Below are 16,206 nucleotides of genomic sequence, written 5' to 3'. Positions count from 1 at the left end.
GGGAGATGCTGCAAACGAACTGCTGTATGCTGATGCTGGAAACGAACTGATCGTGAGCAACAGCATGCTGAGTTTTTATACCTGACTACAGCACAATGTAAGCTCGTCCTTTTTTGTGTTGTCCTCAATATGTGTTCGTCGTAGCTCCACCCCTTTGTTGGTCGACGACATATTTTTGATAAAGAACAAAATTGAAATTGTGTTTCCACTACGGAGATTATCGAACACTCAGGGTAAAGAGAGTAATGTAATACGGCACCTTGGTAAAATGTTTGAGAATTGGAACCTTTTTTGAATGCGCCTAGTAAAAATGTTTTCCACTTCACTCCAGTTTGTTTCTGACCATATTTGCAATTTACGTACTGAAATAAATCATAATTTAGGGTTTATCCCAAATTGCTCTCCAGGGAGAAACAGTCCATGAAACAGAAAATGCAAACTTATTCTTTGAAATGGTTTTGGTGGCCATGAAAAGGGCCTTTTTTATAATGATACAAGTGAGTTCTACCTTTTCAACTTCCAAATCCATACAAAGTGCGTCCCTGCCGCTTCAGAGTATAGACGACATTCATTGCGGTTTTGCGCTTGGCGTGTTCAGTGTAGGTCAAGGCACCTCGGATGACATTTTTCTGCACACCATCAGCATTCGTAGATTAAATTGGAGATGCATTTTACACCACCACGACGAGCCAGACGCCGAATTTGGTGATTCCCTGGATTTTATCACGAAGAACCTTGCGATGACGCTTGGTACGGGAACGCAAATATGATACCGCTCATTGTACCGTCCGGACGAGCATGTTGCTCGTGTGGTAAGCGAGCACCCACTGATACAAAACAAGCTCGCGTGTCCTGTATATATAACATTCCCGTATGTAATGAAACGCTTACATGCTCCTTTTTGACGGCTCTGCGTGGGATATGCTGGCAAATTGCGAATTTTCCTCGCTGTTTCCGAAGGATTTTCTGAAAATCCTTGTTTTGGTTTATTTATAGTAGTCGCAGTAATTCCGAAATTTAATACGAAATACGTGCACAAATTTCCGATCAGATAGTGCAAAAATATTGCGATTTCGTCCAGTAGAACGGAAGATATTCGCATTTCAAACCTGGGAAAATTTCTCAACTGAAATTTTTGAAACGGGACCCCATATTGAAACGTTAGAAGTATTCTACTTCAAAAAGAATTTTAGATTGTGTTCCAAGACACAGTGGAAAGTGGTACGATTATCTAGCTTCAATTAGGGAGGTAGTCCGAAAAGATTTGAACCTGAAGAGTATTTAATTATGTAGGTGATTAGATCGCTCTTAGTAGCTTCCTGTTCCGGTTCTGCGTCTCCATTAACCGGCAGGTGGAAGCCGTTGTATAGAATTCGAGACAAGGCTAAAGCCGAATCTGTACATTGAGCAGAAACGAAAAGTATTGTTGATATTAAGAATAACTTTATAACTATAATTAGAATCAGAATCTGAAAATGCCTATAGCCCTTTACCACACTGCCCACTGAGACTAGCAACAATGGACGAGCAAGCACTCCTGGTGGGATTTGGGTTTGGGACCATGGTGTGACATCTCACCCGAATAAACCTTTATTTAAATATTCAAGGAAATTTGATGATTTTTTTGTCATGATAAAAACCGTTCCAGTGAATTTTAGATACTTGTCGCAATTGATAAAATGATTTATTCATATATTGTTTGGTTTGCTTTGAAGCAGGGTTGATTTTTGGAAATGTGCGGCATCTTTCCAGAAATGACCCTAACTTTTTGAATCCAGCAATTTCGGCATTCCACCTAGAAAAACTCTTGAAAGAGAACTGCGGAGACTCCCTTTTGGATCGATTGGATTCGCGTTTAGCTGTCAAAAAATGAATCCAATCGAACATTGCCTATCCTTATAACATTGGACGTGTTGCCATACAATGCCGCGGCATACGTTGCCAAAAATGCTGTTTTTCTCTCCGCAGTTCTCTTACTAGTTTTTCTAATTCAACCAACTGGATCTTCTAGAAGCACACATAATTCGAAGCGAATTGGCTTCTTCCATGTTGCTACTATGAGTGAGTTTGTTTTATCCATGATCGCGGTACTTGGAACTCGAATCGTTGGAAATGCCCGTGAAACCTGGTCGCAAAGCCTTTCTAATAGGTCCATGTTCAAGGAAGACATTTAAATGATATTTGATGAGGTATGTATGACCAAAACACGACAATTCGAACTCTTCCGGAAGAGTCAGTTTACCAACCCAGGCGCATACATTGTTAGAGCGAAGAGTTACATCTAACACATTATTCCTGTCAAATCGTGCAAATTTTGGGCGGTTTCATCTATCGCGTAAGTATTCCATCAATTCAGTGCCTCTGGAATTGATATCTGAGCTACCGCAAATTATGTGATGGGCATTTGCGTTACTGTAAACTATAAATAAAAGCCCATTTTGACCACACTATGATACACCCAAAACAAAAATTGCAAATAATGTTAGCATCGCTTGCAATTTTGCAGTGAAAGCCGCTTGCAATTGTTGCAAGCATATAAAATCACTTCATCTCTCGCTATACGTATATACGTTTCTTCAACACACTGTCAAAGAACTACCACCACATTCATATGCCTATAGACTTTTCTACGGCTCATATACGTACACGTCACATGACACAAACACTGCATCACTAGCTGGTGGAAAATAATAAACAAAGACGGCAAAAGCAAATGGGATTGTTTTCAACCAGGAAGCTGCAGAAGTGTTCGTGAGACCGGGCAACAAGAACTCAATGCTGGGTGTTTTAGCAACGCACATGTTTTTGTTTTCCGTCTACTTTTTATTCATTCCTCACCAACATCATGAAACGCAGTTGTGTGGCTTATTCATTACACACGAGATAGCATCAAATTGCGTATGTGCTGATTGTACAAGTTTTAACAATCCGTCTACATGTGCAAAGATAGAACAGTGCCTAAAGTCAGTGCTACGATGCGCAATGACGTAGGTTCATGTCTGGAGCGACTTTTACTTTTTTCCTTAATCGTGGAATCATCCAAGTGTTTATATACGAATTTTATTCACTTAAAATTGTTTGAAAGAATGGTTGGATGGACTAGGTATCTGTTAGTGATAGGCTCGTGCGGGGCTCATTTTTCTATGCCAGCTGTCTTTTTAATCTAACGCATATTGGTCACCAATACACATGCATCGCTAATACATAGGCAAAATTCGATTCTTCTGTTTCTTGTATTGCGTGCAAGGAAGCTTCTTGCAATTTTTGCATATTACCAGAACGGCCACGGGGGCTACTTTACGCCAAAATTAAAGAATGATGCTTGAGCTTCTAGTTCAAATTTAACGTTATATTTTGACAAAAACAAAACATAGTATTTGTTATGGAGATGCCCTTAAATTGTTAGCCAACCTAATATCAACAAACTACTTTACGACAACCGAGATGATTCCTCGCACTATCGATGAATGGAGAAATAAAATAACAATCCGAGAGCAAACACGCGTTTTCTTACAAGTCGCTTTGCTGCTGCGTTCCTCCTCCTAGTGTACAGTTACAACAGTTAAATTGGCGACGAGTGGTTTTGAACATTTAAAGTGATGGCTGAAGTAAACCCGCCAGCGGATGTTCCGGCTGCAATTGTTCCAGCTGCCGTGCCAACTTCATTTACAATCGATCCATTCGACCGACACAAAATGAAGTGGTCGAGATGGGTAGAGCGGCTGGAAGGTGCATTTGTTTTGTTTGGTGTACAGAATGAGGTTAGGTTATACATGTTGCTTCACTACATGGGAGGAGAAACATACGATATTATTAGCGACAAACTTGCACCGGAGAGACCTCAACAACAGACGTATGACGCAATTGTGCGTTTGTTGGAAGCTCATTTCAACCCAGAGCCGTTGGAAATTTTAGAGAATTTCCGCTTCAAGTGCCGCAAGCAAGCAGATGATCGTCCGGAGGAAACGATTGACGAGTATTTGATAGCATTGCGGAAACTTGCTATCACCTGTAATTTTGGAGATTTTCTCAGAACAGCTCTGCGGAATCAATTCGTGTTTGGGTTGAAGGACCGCGCAATACAATCCCGGTTGTTGGAGGTACGGAACCTGACGCTGGAGCGGGCTCGAGAGATTGCAGTTTCGATGGAGCTCTCGAACAAAGGTGGAAGAGAAATCCAGTCCAAACAAGGAAGATCGGAAGTGAATCTAGTTCAACACTCTCGAGTGAATAACGCGAATGCCCAGGTCCAGGGGCCACGTACGATTGCTAATAAAAAGAAACGCAAGAAACCTGATTCGGAAAACAAAGAGGAATGTTTTCGGTGTGGTAGTTCCGGGCACTACGCCAACAAGTGCTATCATGTTCGCACGGTGTGCAATTTTTGTAAACTTGCTGGTCATCTGGAAAAGGTGTGCATTAAGAAAAAGAAGAATGCCAAGCAAGATAAACAGAAGGCAAAATCTGAGGCAAATTTGTTGGAAGAGTCCGAAGCCGACCAACGTGAAGTTATTTCATTGGATGAAGTGTGTAAATTGGAGATTGCGGCCAAACCGTCATCGAAGTTCTGGCTGGATCTTCAAGTGAACGGTACTAAAATCCGATTTGAAGTGGATACTGGTGCTCCTGTTGCAATAATAAGCACATACGATAAGAAGATGAACTTTGCTGCGGATACTCTGCTGCCGTCGGATATGCAATTAGTAAGTTTCTGCGATACGAGGATCCAAATTGAAGGAATGCTGGAAGTGAAAGTTGTTCACGATGGAAAATCTTTGTTACTTCCCCTGTACGTATCAAACGTGAAGAAGCACCCGTTGCTGGGCCGTCAGTGGATGAAGGCGATGCGAGTTGACCTGAACAAGATTGCATATACTGATGTAAACAAAATTGATACTGTTACTAATTCACTGCAAACAATGCCTGCCGCTGTTAAGACGCTAGTTGAGAAGTATGCTACACTCTATGACAATTCAATTGGGAAAATAAAAGGATTATCTGCCAAGCTGTGCCTGAAGCCGAATACAAATCCTGTTTACATAAAATCCAGACCTGTTCCGTTTTCGTTGCGAGCAGTTGTCGAGAACGAGCTTGACAAATTAGTCAACAATGGTATCCTTGTGAAAGTCAACCATAGTGCATGGGCTACACCCATAGTTCCAGTGCCGAAGGCCAACAACAAAGTGCGACTTTGTGGGGATTACAAGGTTACGGTAAACCCGAATTTGGTGGTAGACGGTCACCCATTACCGACGATTGAGGAACTTTTTACTAATGTTGCTGGCGGTGAAAAGTTTACGAAGATCGACTTGACTCAAGCGTACTTACAGCTAGAGGTTGAGGAGGGTGATAGGGAGGTATTAACTCTCAATACACACAAGGGTCTTTACCAACCTACACGTTTGATGTATGGCATTGCGTCTGCACCTGCTATTTGGCAGAGACTAATGGAGCAAGTGCTGAATGGGATTCCTGGTGTTACCGTATTCCTAGACGACATTCGGATTACCGGTCCGAATGATCAAATACATCTGCAAAGGCTCGAAGAGGTTCTGAAGTGTCTTAGTTCGTACAACATGCGTATAAACCTAGAAAAATGTCACTTTTTTGCGAACGAGATTGAGTACTGCGGGTACATGATCAATAAGACAGGTATTCATAAGGTTAAGAGGAAGATTACAGCGATCCAGAATATGCCAGTTCCAGAAAACAAAGATCAAATTCGTTCATTTGTGGGGTTAGTGAACTACTACGGAAGGTTCTTTCCGAACCTCAGTTCGACTTTATATCCCCTTAATAGTCTACTGAAGAACGATGTGCGTTTTGTATGGTCAAAACAATGTGAAGAGGCGTTCAACAAAGTCAAGCAAGAGATGCAGTCCAATTCATTTCTGGTACACTACGATCCCACGCTGCCATTGGTACTTGCTACTGATGCTTCGCCATACGGAGTCGGTGCGGTACTGAGTCACGTTTACCCGGATGGCTCAGAAAGACCGATCCAGTACGCATCCCAAACACTCAACGCTACGCAACAAGCCTACAAGCAGGTAGATCGGGAAGCATACGGAATTATATTTGGAGTTCGCCGGTTCTACCAGTATCTGTTTGGAAGAAGATTTACATTGCTGACGGATAACGAGCCGTTGAAGCAGATTTTTTCGGACACGAAAGGTCTACCGAAAATGTCTGCTCTGAGGATGCAACATTACGTAACATTTTTGGCATCATTCAACTACAAGATACAGTTCAGACCAACGAACCAACACGGCAATGCGGACGCTTTCTCGCGTTTGCCATTGAAGGAGAAAACACCAGCGAACGTCATTGAAGAGACGGATTACATGGAGGTCAACATGATCGAAACGCTGCCGCTAACCGTGAATGAGCTCCCTAGGGCTACCGCTGCGGACAAGACTGTGAAGGTGCTGATGCAAGGCCTACAGAATGGAAAAATTGTTGATCCTAAAGAACGTTTCGGTGTGGAACAACATGAGTTCACAATTCAGAAAGGCTGTATCATGCGTGGAATACGAGTTTACATTCCTCCGAATTTGCGTGTAAAAGTCTTAGCCGAATTACATTCTACACATTTCGGTACTAGTTTTTACACTGGCTCGCGGATATGTTTGGTGGGAAAGGATTGATTTGCATATCGAAGAGATGGTGCGCAACTGCAGTTACTGTCAATCGACAAGGGCCGAACCTGCCAAAGTTCCTACGCATTGCTGGGAGTCACCGTCGAGGCCGTTTGACCGCATACATGTGGATTTTGCAGGGCCGTTTAAGAACACGTACTTTATCGTGCTTGTGGACGCCTACACGAAATGGCCTGAGGTGCGCATTCTTAACAACATCACCACTACAACCACAATTCAGGTCTGCAGAGAATATTTCGCAACGTACGGAATCCCTTCGGTTATGGTGAGTGATCATGGAGTACAATTTACTTCTGAAGAGTTCCAGAAATTCTTGAAGATGAACGGAGTTTATCATAAAATGGGGGCGCCATATCACCCATCAACCAACGGGCAAGCCGAACGATTTGTTCAGACGTTCAAGGCGAAGTTAAAGAGTCTGCAGTGCGACAGAAGTACGATGCATACCGAATTGTGCAACATACTTCTTGTTTATCGAAAGACCATACACCCTGCCACTGGTAAATCACCGTCCATGATGTTGTATAACCGACAAATTCGATCACGTCTAGATCTGATGGTCCCGGATAATGTTGCTGAAACAAAGGAAGTTGTCGGCAAAGTGCGTGACCTACTCAACGGAGCAAGAGTTGCAGCGAGAGATTACCTCGATAAGGAAAAGTGGAAGTTTGGTGTGGTTTCAGAGAAACTGGGAAAACTGCATTACTACATTCGTCTCGACGACGGCAGGACATGGAAGAGGCACATTGATCAGCTCAGAGAAGTTGGTCCAACTCTGCCGAACCGAAGAGATATACCAGTTGTTATCAAGGATGTACCTGCTGAAACTGTGCAAACAGATGATCTTGATCCAGAATTGACAGCAACGACCAGTGCGACGCAAAAAGTAGGAGCGACTACTACGATGGGTCCGAAGGAATCGCCATCAGAATCCGCTGGTGTAACAGAGAAACAAATCGACAAAGTAACCTCCGGTTCAAGGACTGCCAACACAAGTCATCCCAACCAGACAGACTATCGACAATCGCCAAGAAAATCGGGTCGAGTAATCCGACCGCCCAGTAGATTGAACCTTTAATGAAACTATTTTATATGTAATTTACTATCACTATACATTGTATTTGAATTTCATTTGCTAGGGGAGAAGAGTTGTTATGGAGATGCCCTTAAATTGTTAGCCAACCTAATATCAACAAACTACCTTACGACAACCGAGATGATTCCTCGCACTATCGATGAATGGAGAAATAAAATAACAATCCGAGAGCAAACACGCGTTTTCTTACAAGTCGCTTTGCTGCTGCGTTCCTCCTCCTAGTGTACAGTTACAACAGTATTATTCGCTGGTTCAACACAAATATAAAAAATGGAAAAAGGGTTAAAAAATGCCTGCAAATAATCGTAGTAGGCGAAGAAAACTGAAATATAAAATATACGCAAAAAGCATTGTAACTTAAATTCTCTTGGGAAAGTGTGATATACTAGTCAAATTATTAGATAAGATGATACAGATTACGTGAAATTAACCTGGCAATGTAAAACAATTATTTGTGTTTGTACTTTTTATCCATATTTTTGATTTTTTGGTAATTGGTGACCATATGTTCATTTTATCTAAAATTGGGGCTACTTTACGCCAAGCTTCACCTAAGTATATATTGCACAATCTGTATATTTGATCTAAAATTTACTCTTATTTTGGGATTTGATTCTAATTCAAAGCAGATTTTTATTAGCGTACAGGGTTGTTAATCGATAATTAATCGTCATCGTCGATAACGTTAACCACCCGTCAACGTCATCGGAAACTCCGTTAACGATAATTTATCGTCGCCTTCATCGTCATCGTCGATAATTGTATCGTCGTTTTCATCGTCATCGTCGGTTCATCGGTTATCGCGATACATTTTGCGTTACTTTCTCGTTTATTGGGGTTGAAATTGATGCGGTTAACTTTCAATTCATACTATGTTGCGTTTCGGCTTCGCCTCATCAGAAACCGACACTAACACATTGTCGGAATAGATTAGCGCCGGCTTGACGCAAATCCCTTAAAACTAAAACACACTATGTGTTTCAATCAAACGACTGATCAAACGTGATGTCCCGTTCGTTTCACCCTAGTGAGAAATTTTGGTTTTTACCAATTTTTCCTCCTTAGGGTGAAATATAGCATAGTGCTTTCGCATAGGCCTGCTAAGCCAAGACAAGTTTCGGCTTCACTTGTGTCTCATCGGCATAAACAGAACTTCTGCTCGAACGGGACATCACGTTTGATCAGTCGTTTGATTGAAACACATAGTGTGTTTTAGTTTTAAGGGATTTGCGTCAAGCCGGCGCTAATCTATTCCGACAATGTGTTAGTGTCGGTTTCTGATGAGGCGAAGCCGAAACGCAACATAGTATGAAATAAGGATTTGTGCCCTCCTGTACAAAGACTGGTTTTTACCAACAAATTTTCACCCTAGTGAGAAATTTTGGTTTTTACCAATTTTTCCTCCTTAGGGTGAAATATAGCATAGTAACTTTCAATTGTTTAGAAATAAATAACTATTGAAGGACATGTTGTTGGCAGTAGAAAATCAATATTTTTGGTCATTTTCTATGCACAGGGGGGGGGGGGGTCCGACGATGTGTCAAAATGGAATTTTTTGTCAACTTTTCGGGAGAGTTTTATATTGAAGGGAAAGTTATTGGCAGTTGACAATCAATAGTTTTGGATATTTTCAATACACAAGGGGCTCGACGATGTGTCAAAATGGATTTTTTCAACTTTTGAGGAAAGTTTGTTATATTGAAGAAGTTATTGGTAAGTGGAAATCAATAGTTTTGGACATTTTCAATGTACCGTCGGTGCATCAAAATAGATTTTTTTTCAACTTTTCGCGAACTTTTTATATTGAAGGGCAGGTTGTTGGCAGTTGAAAATCGATAGTTTTGGACATTTTCAATTCACACGAGGATCCAAATTGGCAAAAAGGTGAAAGAAAGTCTTTGAACCACAAAAAACATTTTTAGTTATAGTGTCTTCAGCAAAGTTTATTTATATTTTTTTTGCATTTAAAAAGTATTAGTTGGGTGATTAATCCCTCTAAAGCTGAGAAGAAAGTTTTTGCTTATGTTTATGAAAATTGAAAAAACTTTCAAAGTTGTTGAGAATATCTTAAGTATTAACTTCGCTGAAGAGACTATGTGTCTATCGATTTTAATTTACATTTGTGGAGATTTCTTTGATATACCCCTGAAAATTTCTTTTTTCAAAATACTTTTCCTGGTAAGTTTGTAGAATTTCAAAATGTGCTAAGATGTTGTTCAGCATAAGAAAATACAGAATTTTTGTAATGTAAGTTTATTTGTATCTCTTACAACTTAGAAGTTATCGAATGTTTTAGTGCCCAAAAAGCAATATTTTGGTACGGAAGCCGCAAATTTCCGCAGACGAATACTAATACGAATCTGTAAAACAAACACTATAAAATCGTTTGGTGGGCTCTAGCTTACGTTCAAGTCAAATTCGAGTAAATTCCTTCTTTAGCATATTTTTCTTATCTTAGAGATGCAAAATATACAAAAATAATAATACTGTACTGTAAGACCTCCTTAAGGGAATTTTTGGTTAAATGATCAAAACGGGTTATGAGGCTTTGTCGAGGAACTAAAGAAAAATATTTTAACCGCTCCGGTTTATTAAAAAGAAAGAAAAAAAATGTTAGTTCAGGTGTTTGCGTTTCGACTTCGTCTCTTCAGAACCAGAAAAAATATGGGCCGATTTTGTCAATGTCATCGTTTTATCCGCCTATTCGCCAAGGGGCTGATAAAAACGGGTCTTCACTGTATTCAAAAAACGAATAAAACTCTATTATGAGGCCGTACATAAATTACACTACATATTTAAGGGTAAAAGAAGGAAGCATCTTGTTACATAGTGAAAGAAACGGAGGAGGGGGCTAAAAGCTTCCTAACTAGAAAAGGAAATCAAATGTTGGAAATATGTATGTATATTCTGCTTTTTAAAATCCGAAATCTTCTGGTTTAAATTAAAATTATAATAAAATCTGTTAATCACCACACGACTTAAATGTGTAGTGTAATTTGTGAATGGTCTAATAATAGTGGTTTAGTAGTTCTTTCAATATATGTTTTTGCGTGCTAAAAATTACTAATTGCACAATAGCTCAAAATTTGTTTTCTTCATGGTCAAAACAATTTTGGTCACCTTTTTGCCGCTTGGAAACACTGTGCACCTGGGACTCTTCTGTGCACCAACTTACTCGAAAAGTTGAAAAAATTCAATTTTGACACATCATCGATCCCCTTCTGCGTATTGAAATGTCCAAAATTATTGATTTTCAATTGCCAACAACTTTCCCTGCAACATAATACATTTTCCCGAAAAGTTGAAATAATTTCATTTTGACGCATCGTCAGACCCCGCTGTGCATAGAAAATGTCCAAAACTATTGATTTTCAATTGCCAATAACATGTCCTTCAATAGGTATTTATTTCTAAACAATTGAAAGTTAACCGCATCAACTTCAACTGCAATAAACGGGAAAGTAACGCAAAATGTATCGCGATAACCGATGAACCGACGATGACGATGAAAGCGACGATACAATTATCGACGATGACGATGAAGGCGACGATACATTATCGTTAACGGAGTTTCCGATGACGATACATTATCGTTAACGAGTAACGCCGATAAATTATCGTGAAAAATGTATCGCATTAACAACCCTGTTAGCGTACTAGTTTGACTTTTGAAAAATAACAGAAATCTAGAAGTATTTAAACTATGTGTATTGAAGCAATTTGTCGTGGAATGACAGAATAAGCAGCGGGGAATAGTTCTGCAGTTTAGGCGAATGAACTTATGGTTAAAACCTTACTAAACAAAAAGGTCCTCAATATATTGGAAATGGATATCTCATTAAAGATAGATGAATTGACCTGGCCTTTAAATATAACAGTATACCATTCGCATTTCTGTTGGAAAAGCCTTTGCACTCCGGAATACAATTAAAACTACTTTTTGAAAAATACTAAAACAAGGTTGTATAATTCATGAGGTTCAATGAAAAAATATATTATGAAGAGCGTTTTTTCTCGGTTAGTTGTTTTTCATTGTAGGACTTATTGACTCTCCAAAAGCAAGGTTATTAGATGCGTGGTACGCAGTTCTTGAACATATCCTTTTTATGTTTACGAGTACGACATTCATTTGAATTCACACATAAATAACGATCATAATCTATAACAATAAATCAAAAAGTGACTAAATAAATCACTGACTTTGGAGGTACTTCTGCCATATGTAAAACATCAAACAGTTTCAAATTTGAAGTTGCGTGCTCGTAGTTCTTGAGTGTAATGTACAAAACGTTCTATTTTTGGCGTAAAGTAACCCCCGATGACGGTACAGTATGTTTTATGATATTAGTTTTTTTGTTTTGATGCTTCAAAATTCTCTTGGTCAAGTCTTCCCGTGGTGGGGAGACTTGACCAGAAAAACGATCACAGAAAAACTTTTAAAACTTTTGAAAAAGTAAATTAACAAATCTGCAAAAAATCATGAATAGGGTAAGGTGGGGCAAATGCGACCTAGTAAATGGTTTTGGCTGTAGAATGCCCATTTTACATCGGATCAAGTCGTTTTATACACCAAATTAAAGGTTCTGGGCAACTTTCTAGGTATAGCATTTTATTCGTATCCTGAGAAAATTTTGAAACACAAGCGTTATACGAAAAAGTTTATTTTTGCTGTTTTTAAAAATGGTGGGGTAAACCCGACCGCCTATGTTTTTGGTTGATTTAGTACAGATATTACCCAAATTTTATGATTTTTCAATGATAAATCAATGAATGTTATGTTATTGAATTGTAACATGAACAAAATGGAATTCAATGTCAATCTTGGAATGTCAAAATCACGAGCAGTAGCACGTAAAGATATTCCCAAGACTTTTTTCCTAACACATCCATTACGGCGGCTCGTGATTTAGAATATAATTGGTTGACGTTTTTAGTCATTTTGCATCGGAGAAATTGCTCGACGAATACAATATTCATCAAGTTTTTGTGTCTTTCGTTTATAATTATGAACCATCGTGCAAAAAACAATAAATAGTAACAATAAAAATATATTTCAATTTGATAAATAAACATTTTCTTAGCAAAAAAGTGGTCGGATTTACCCCACTATTTAGAGGTCGGATTTGCCCCACCACGTCATTTTTCATTACGAAGCATTTAAAAAATATGGAAAAAGTTCGACTAAATTCATCTATGCACTTTGTAGGACTTTAATTGAAGAATTTAAATCCACTTACATTTTTTATGTTACCACTTTAACAATCAGAAATATCCTGTAGTCAATAATACACAAAAATCAAACATTCATATTAGTTCGCGGAGTGCTTCCGATTTTCGATAACAGGGGGATCGGGTTTACCCAACGGTCGGATTTACTCCACCTTACCCTATGCTCAATTCTTTTGCACATTACATTTAAATGAGTTTTAAAAGATTGAAATTGTTTTAGAGATTTACGAGGGTCAACCTACGTAAATTTCTACCTGGCCAAGTCTCCCTACATTCCCCTATATGACAATTTTTCTCAAAAAACATTTTTCATAAATCGTATTTGCGGATCCTGTAGATAATTTTTTCGAAAACATTATTTGTTCTACAATAGTGCTTCACATATGTATATCTGGCTGGTTTTGACTGCGGATAGTGATCAAATCGATGATTGATATTGTAATCTGTATGTTGAAATCTCGACAAACATATGATTATGGCTTAAAAGCCAACTGTCTAAATTCTCTTTGAAAGGAAATTGCGAACAAACCGTTACTGACCAAGCACAGTTCATAGCAGTTAATGAAAAAGAAAACTTTTCTCTTTTGTTTACTACCAACATCTGTGATTGGCGAGTAACGGTTTGTCCGGAATTTTCTTTCAAAGAGAATTTTGTCAGTTGGCTTTTAAGCCGTAATCATATGTTTGTCGAGAAATATAATATTATAGTTTGTGTGGTAAAGATTGTTAAAAGAACCAATGCAGCATACCACTTGCAGTATATTTAGAATAGCTACCATGCACAGCAGTATCTCTTTTGATTCTTTATGAGAGTTGATGAGTTTCTGAATAATTTATAGCATACACTATTTGAATAGACCGAGCGTTATCATAGGTACATCTCTTCATACAATCTCCAACCTTCCCGTGAAACTCTCGCCCCAGTCAGGGCCGGCGTTACACTTTTAGCACGAGTGGGTAGTAAGCATAGGGTGAGGGTAATAGAATAGGGATTTGTCTCATTTTCGCAATACACACGCTTGCATTACATCACTTGCAGTGTGTTTGTGTAAATGAAGTTGTTGTGCATCGACATTTTCAAATGTGTGCCCGACATACATACGTGGCAGATTTCAAATTAATGAAAATATCCAAAATTTCGAGTGGGTCATTACCCACTCGGTTATTTTCGAATGGGTAGTACTACCCATACTATCCATGCAATTCGCCGGCTCTGGCCCCAGTGTCGAAAAATCGATCGTTTCATGAAAAGAAATGTGATAAATGGCAAACCTTCCTGGAGGCTAATTTATCTTCCCAACATAATGACTGTTATTTAGGTTACCACTGGAGCTTTCGGTTCTGGATCAAATGTCGTCACACCTTTACCCGTACCAGGCAGCCCCTATTCATTTCAACGAATTTGTTGTGCTTTGAACCGTTCTCAAGTTCAGCTCCGAAACCCTCAGTAGAACGTTCATAGAGAAAGTTCGTAACAGGGACAGGACACTTGAATCCCGAATCCTAGTCCGCACCAAACGTCCTATAGTCAGACGTCTCCATCATCATTAACATCATCGTCAATCAATATGAGTAATACAAAAGTTTTAATCTTCTTTTGCCGCCCTCGCGTTTACTTTTCCGCTCGTTCGGCTTTGCGTTTGTGTCACGTCGAGTAATTGGAAACCATGCCGAACTCCTTGGGGCTCAGCACAGCGGCACTACACTGGGTCATGATTGATAATAATTACGAACCCCTTCAAATTTTGCCTCGCAGCAGCGGAAGGTGGGAAAAGGGTCCACCTCATGGTTGCCATTGTTGCTGGTGAGAAGTAAAAATGCCTTGGGGGGAACGGATTGTGCGGTTACAATGGAACAGAGGAAAAGTGCTTTGTGCTGAAAATGCTATAGTTTATTGGCAACCGTTTCGATGGGAGTGATTCGACAGGAGCGATTCAATGGAAATCTGGGCAAGACTTTTTTTCCTAACACATCCATTACGGCGATTATGATACGCGATTTAGAATATAATTGGTTGACGTTTTCAGTCAGTCGATTGAATTTTTTAACAGTTATGTGTCCAACAAAAACACTTTTAACGGGCCAACGAGGGTTCCCGGGTACCCACAAATTGAAATGCTCATAACTATGGCTTCCTTTAACCGATTTGGACACTTTTAGATGTTTTGGATTCAGGAACTCGTCCACTTTTTGATTCTGTACAATAGAACCGGAATAATGGATCTGGCTTTTGGTAATCCGGATTTTCCGGAATAATGTTCCAGTACTGGGATATGATTTGTAAATTTTAATAATGTCCTAGCAATATGAGTATCAAAACTCTTCAAATTGTCTCGAAAATCTGATTTTTATTATTACGGGACCCTATGGCAATTTGAAAAATGGAATTAGAATGGAATGGCCACTCACGGTTCCACGGGAACCTGCTCCGGAATGTCCGTTCCGGGGTCAAATCACCAAATGGTTCCAAAACCACGAGATACAGCCTACTGATGCAATTCCAAGAATTTTGATACCCATATTGCTAGTATTACATTGAAGTTCGCAAATAGTACCCCAGCACCGGAACCTGCTTCCGGAAACCCGGATTCCCGGGAACCGAATGAAGTAACCCGATTCATTTTTACCAAATCTAAAAGTGGATGAGTTCCTGAATCCAAAACGACTAAAAGTAATCGGTTGGATATTACCTTAGTTATGGACATTTTAGTTTTGGGGGTACCCGGGTACCTACGTCGGCCTGTTACGTAGTAAAAAAATTCAGGAGCCCCTCCTCACTCCCACCCTTACTATATCAACAATATTATTAACCCAAAAGCTTGACTTAGTGAAGTTCTAAGATGTCACAAAGTTTCAATTTCCAGCTATGTACAAAACATAGGAATTTAATTAATTGAAACTTAAAAAGGTACCCGGGTACAGCGTCGGACACACAACGGTTAATTTAACCCTAGAACGTTGCATTAGGGTAAAAATGTACCCACGCCTTCTTTGGAGCCATGTAAAGACGAGAATTCGGTATTTTCCGACCTGGGACCCTAACCAAAATTCAATTTAGAGTTCCTAGTAAGAGTAGGAAAAGGTGGTATAGCCAGTTTACTTATAGCCTTCGTAGAAGCAGGTGTCAAAGTTGGCGTGGGGTACATTTGTACCCCAGTGTACGGTTGCCGTTAGTGTTTCGTACTGTCAGTGGAAATGTGATTCGTAACCAATACTAGTTTA

General features: G+C 39.5%; 2 protein-coding genes across 3 annotated transcripts in view; one reads left to right on the top strand and one right to left on the bottom strand.

Annotated features, from left to right (window-relative positions):
* LOC131677443 (allatostatin-A receptor-like) overlaps nt 1-16,206 on the bottom strand; it is a 288,093-nt gene that overhangs the window by 63,310 nt on the left and 208,577 nt on the right. The window lies entirely within an intron of this gene.
* Nucleotides 6,664-7,737, top strand: LOC131695024 (uncharacterized protein K02A2.6-like). Its single transcript, XM_058983561.1, has one exon. The coding sequence runs from the start codon at nt 6,664-6,666 to the stop codon at nt 7,735-7,737; it is 1,074 nt and encodes a 357-aa protein (XP_058839544.1).

Source organism: Topomyia yanbarensis, chromosome 1, assembly GCF_030247195.1.
Source record: "Topomyia yanbarensis strain Yona2022 chromosome 1, ASM3024719v1, whole genome shotgun sequence".
In the NCBI taxonomy this organism is placed as follows: domain Eukaryota; kingdom Metazoa; phylum Arthropoda; class Insecta; order Diptera; family Culicidae; genus Topomyia; species Topomyia yanbarensis.
This window is presented reverse-complemented; position numbering and strand designations above follow the sequence as displayed.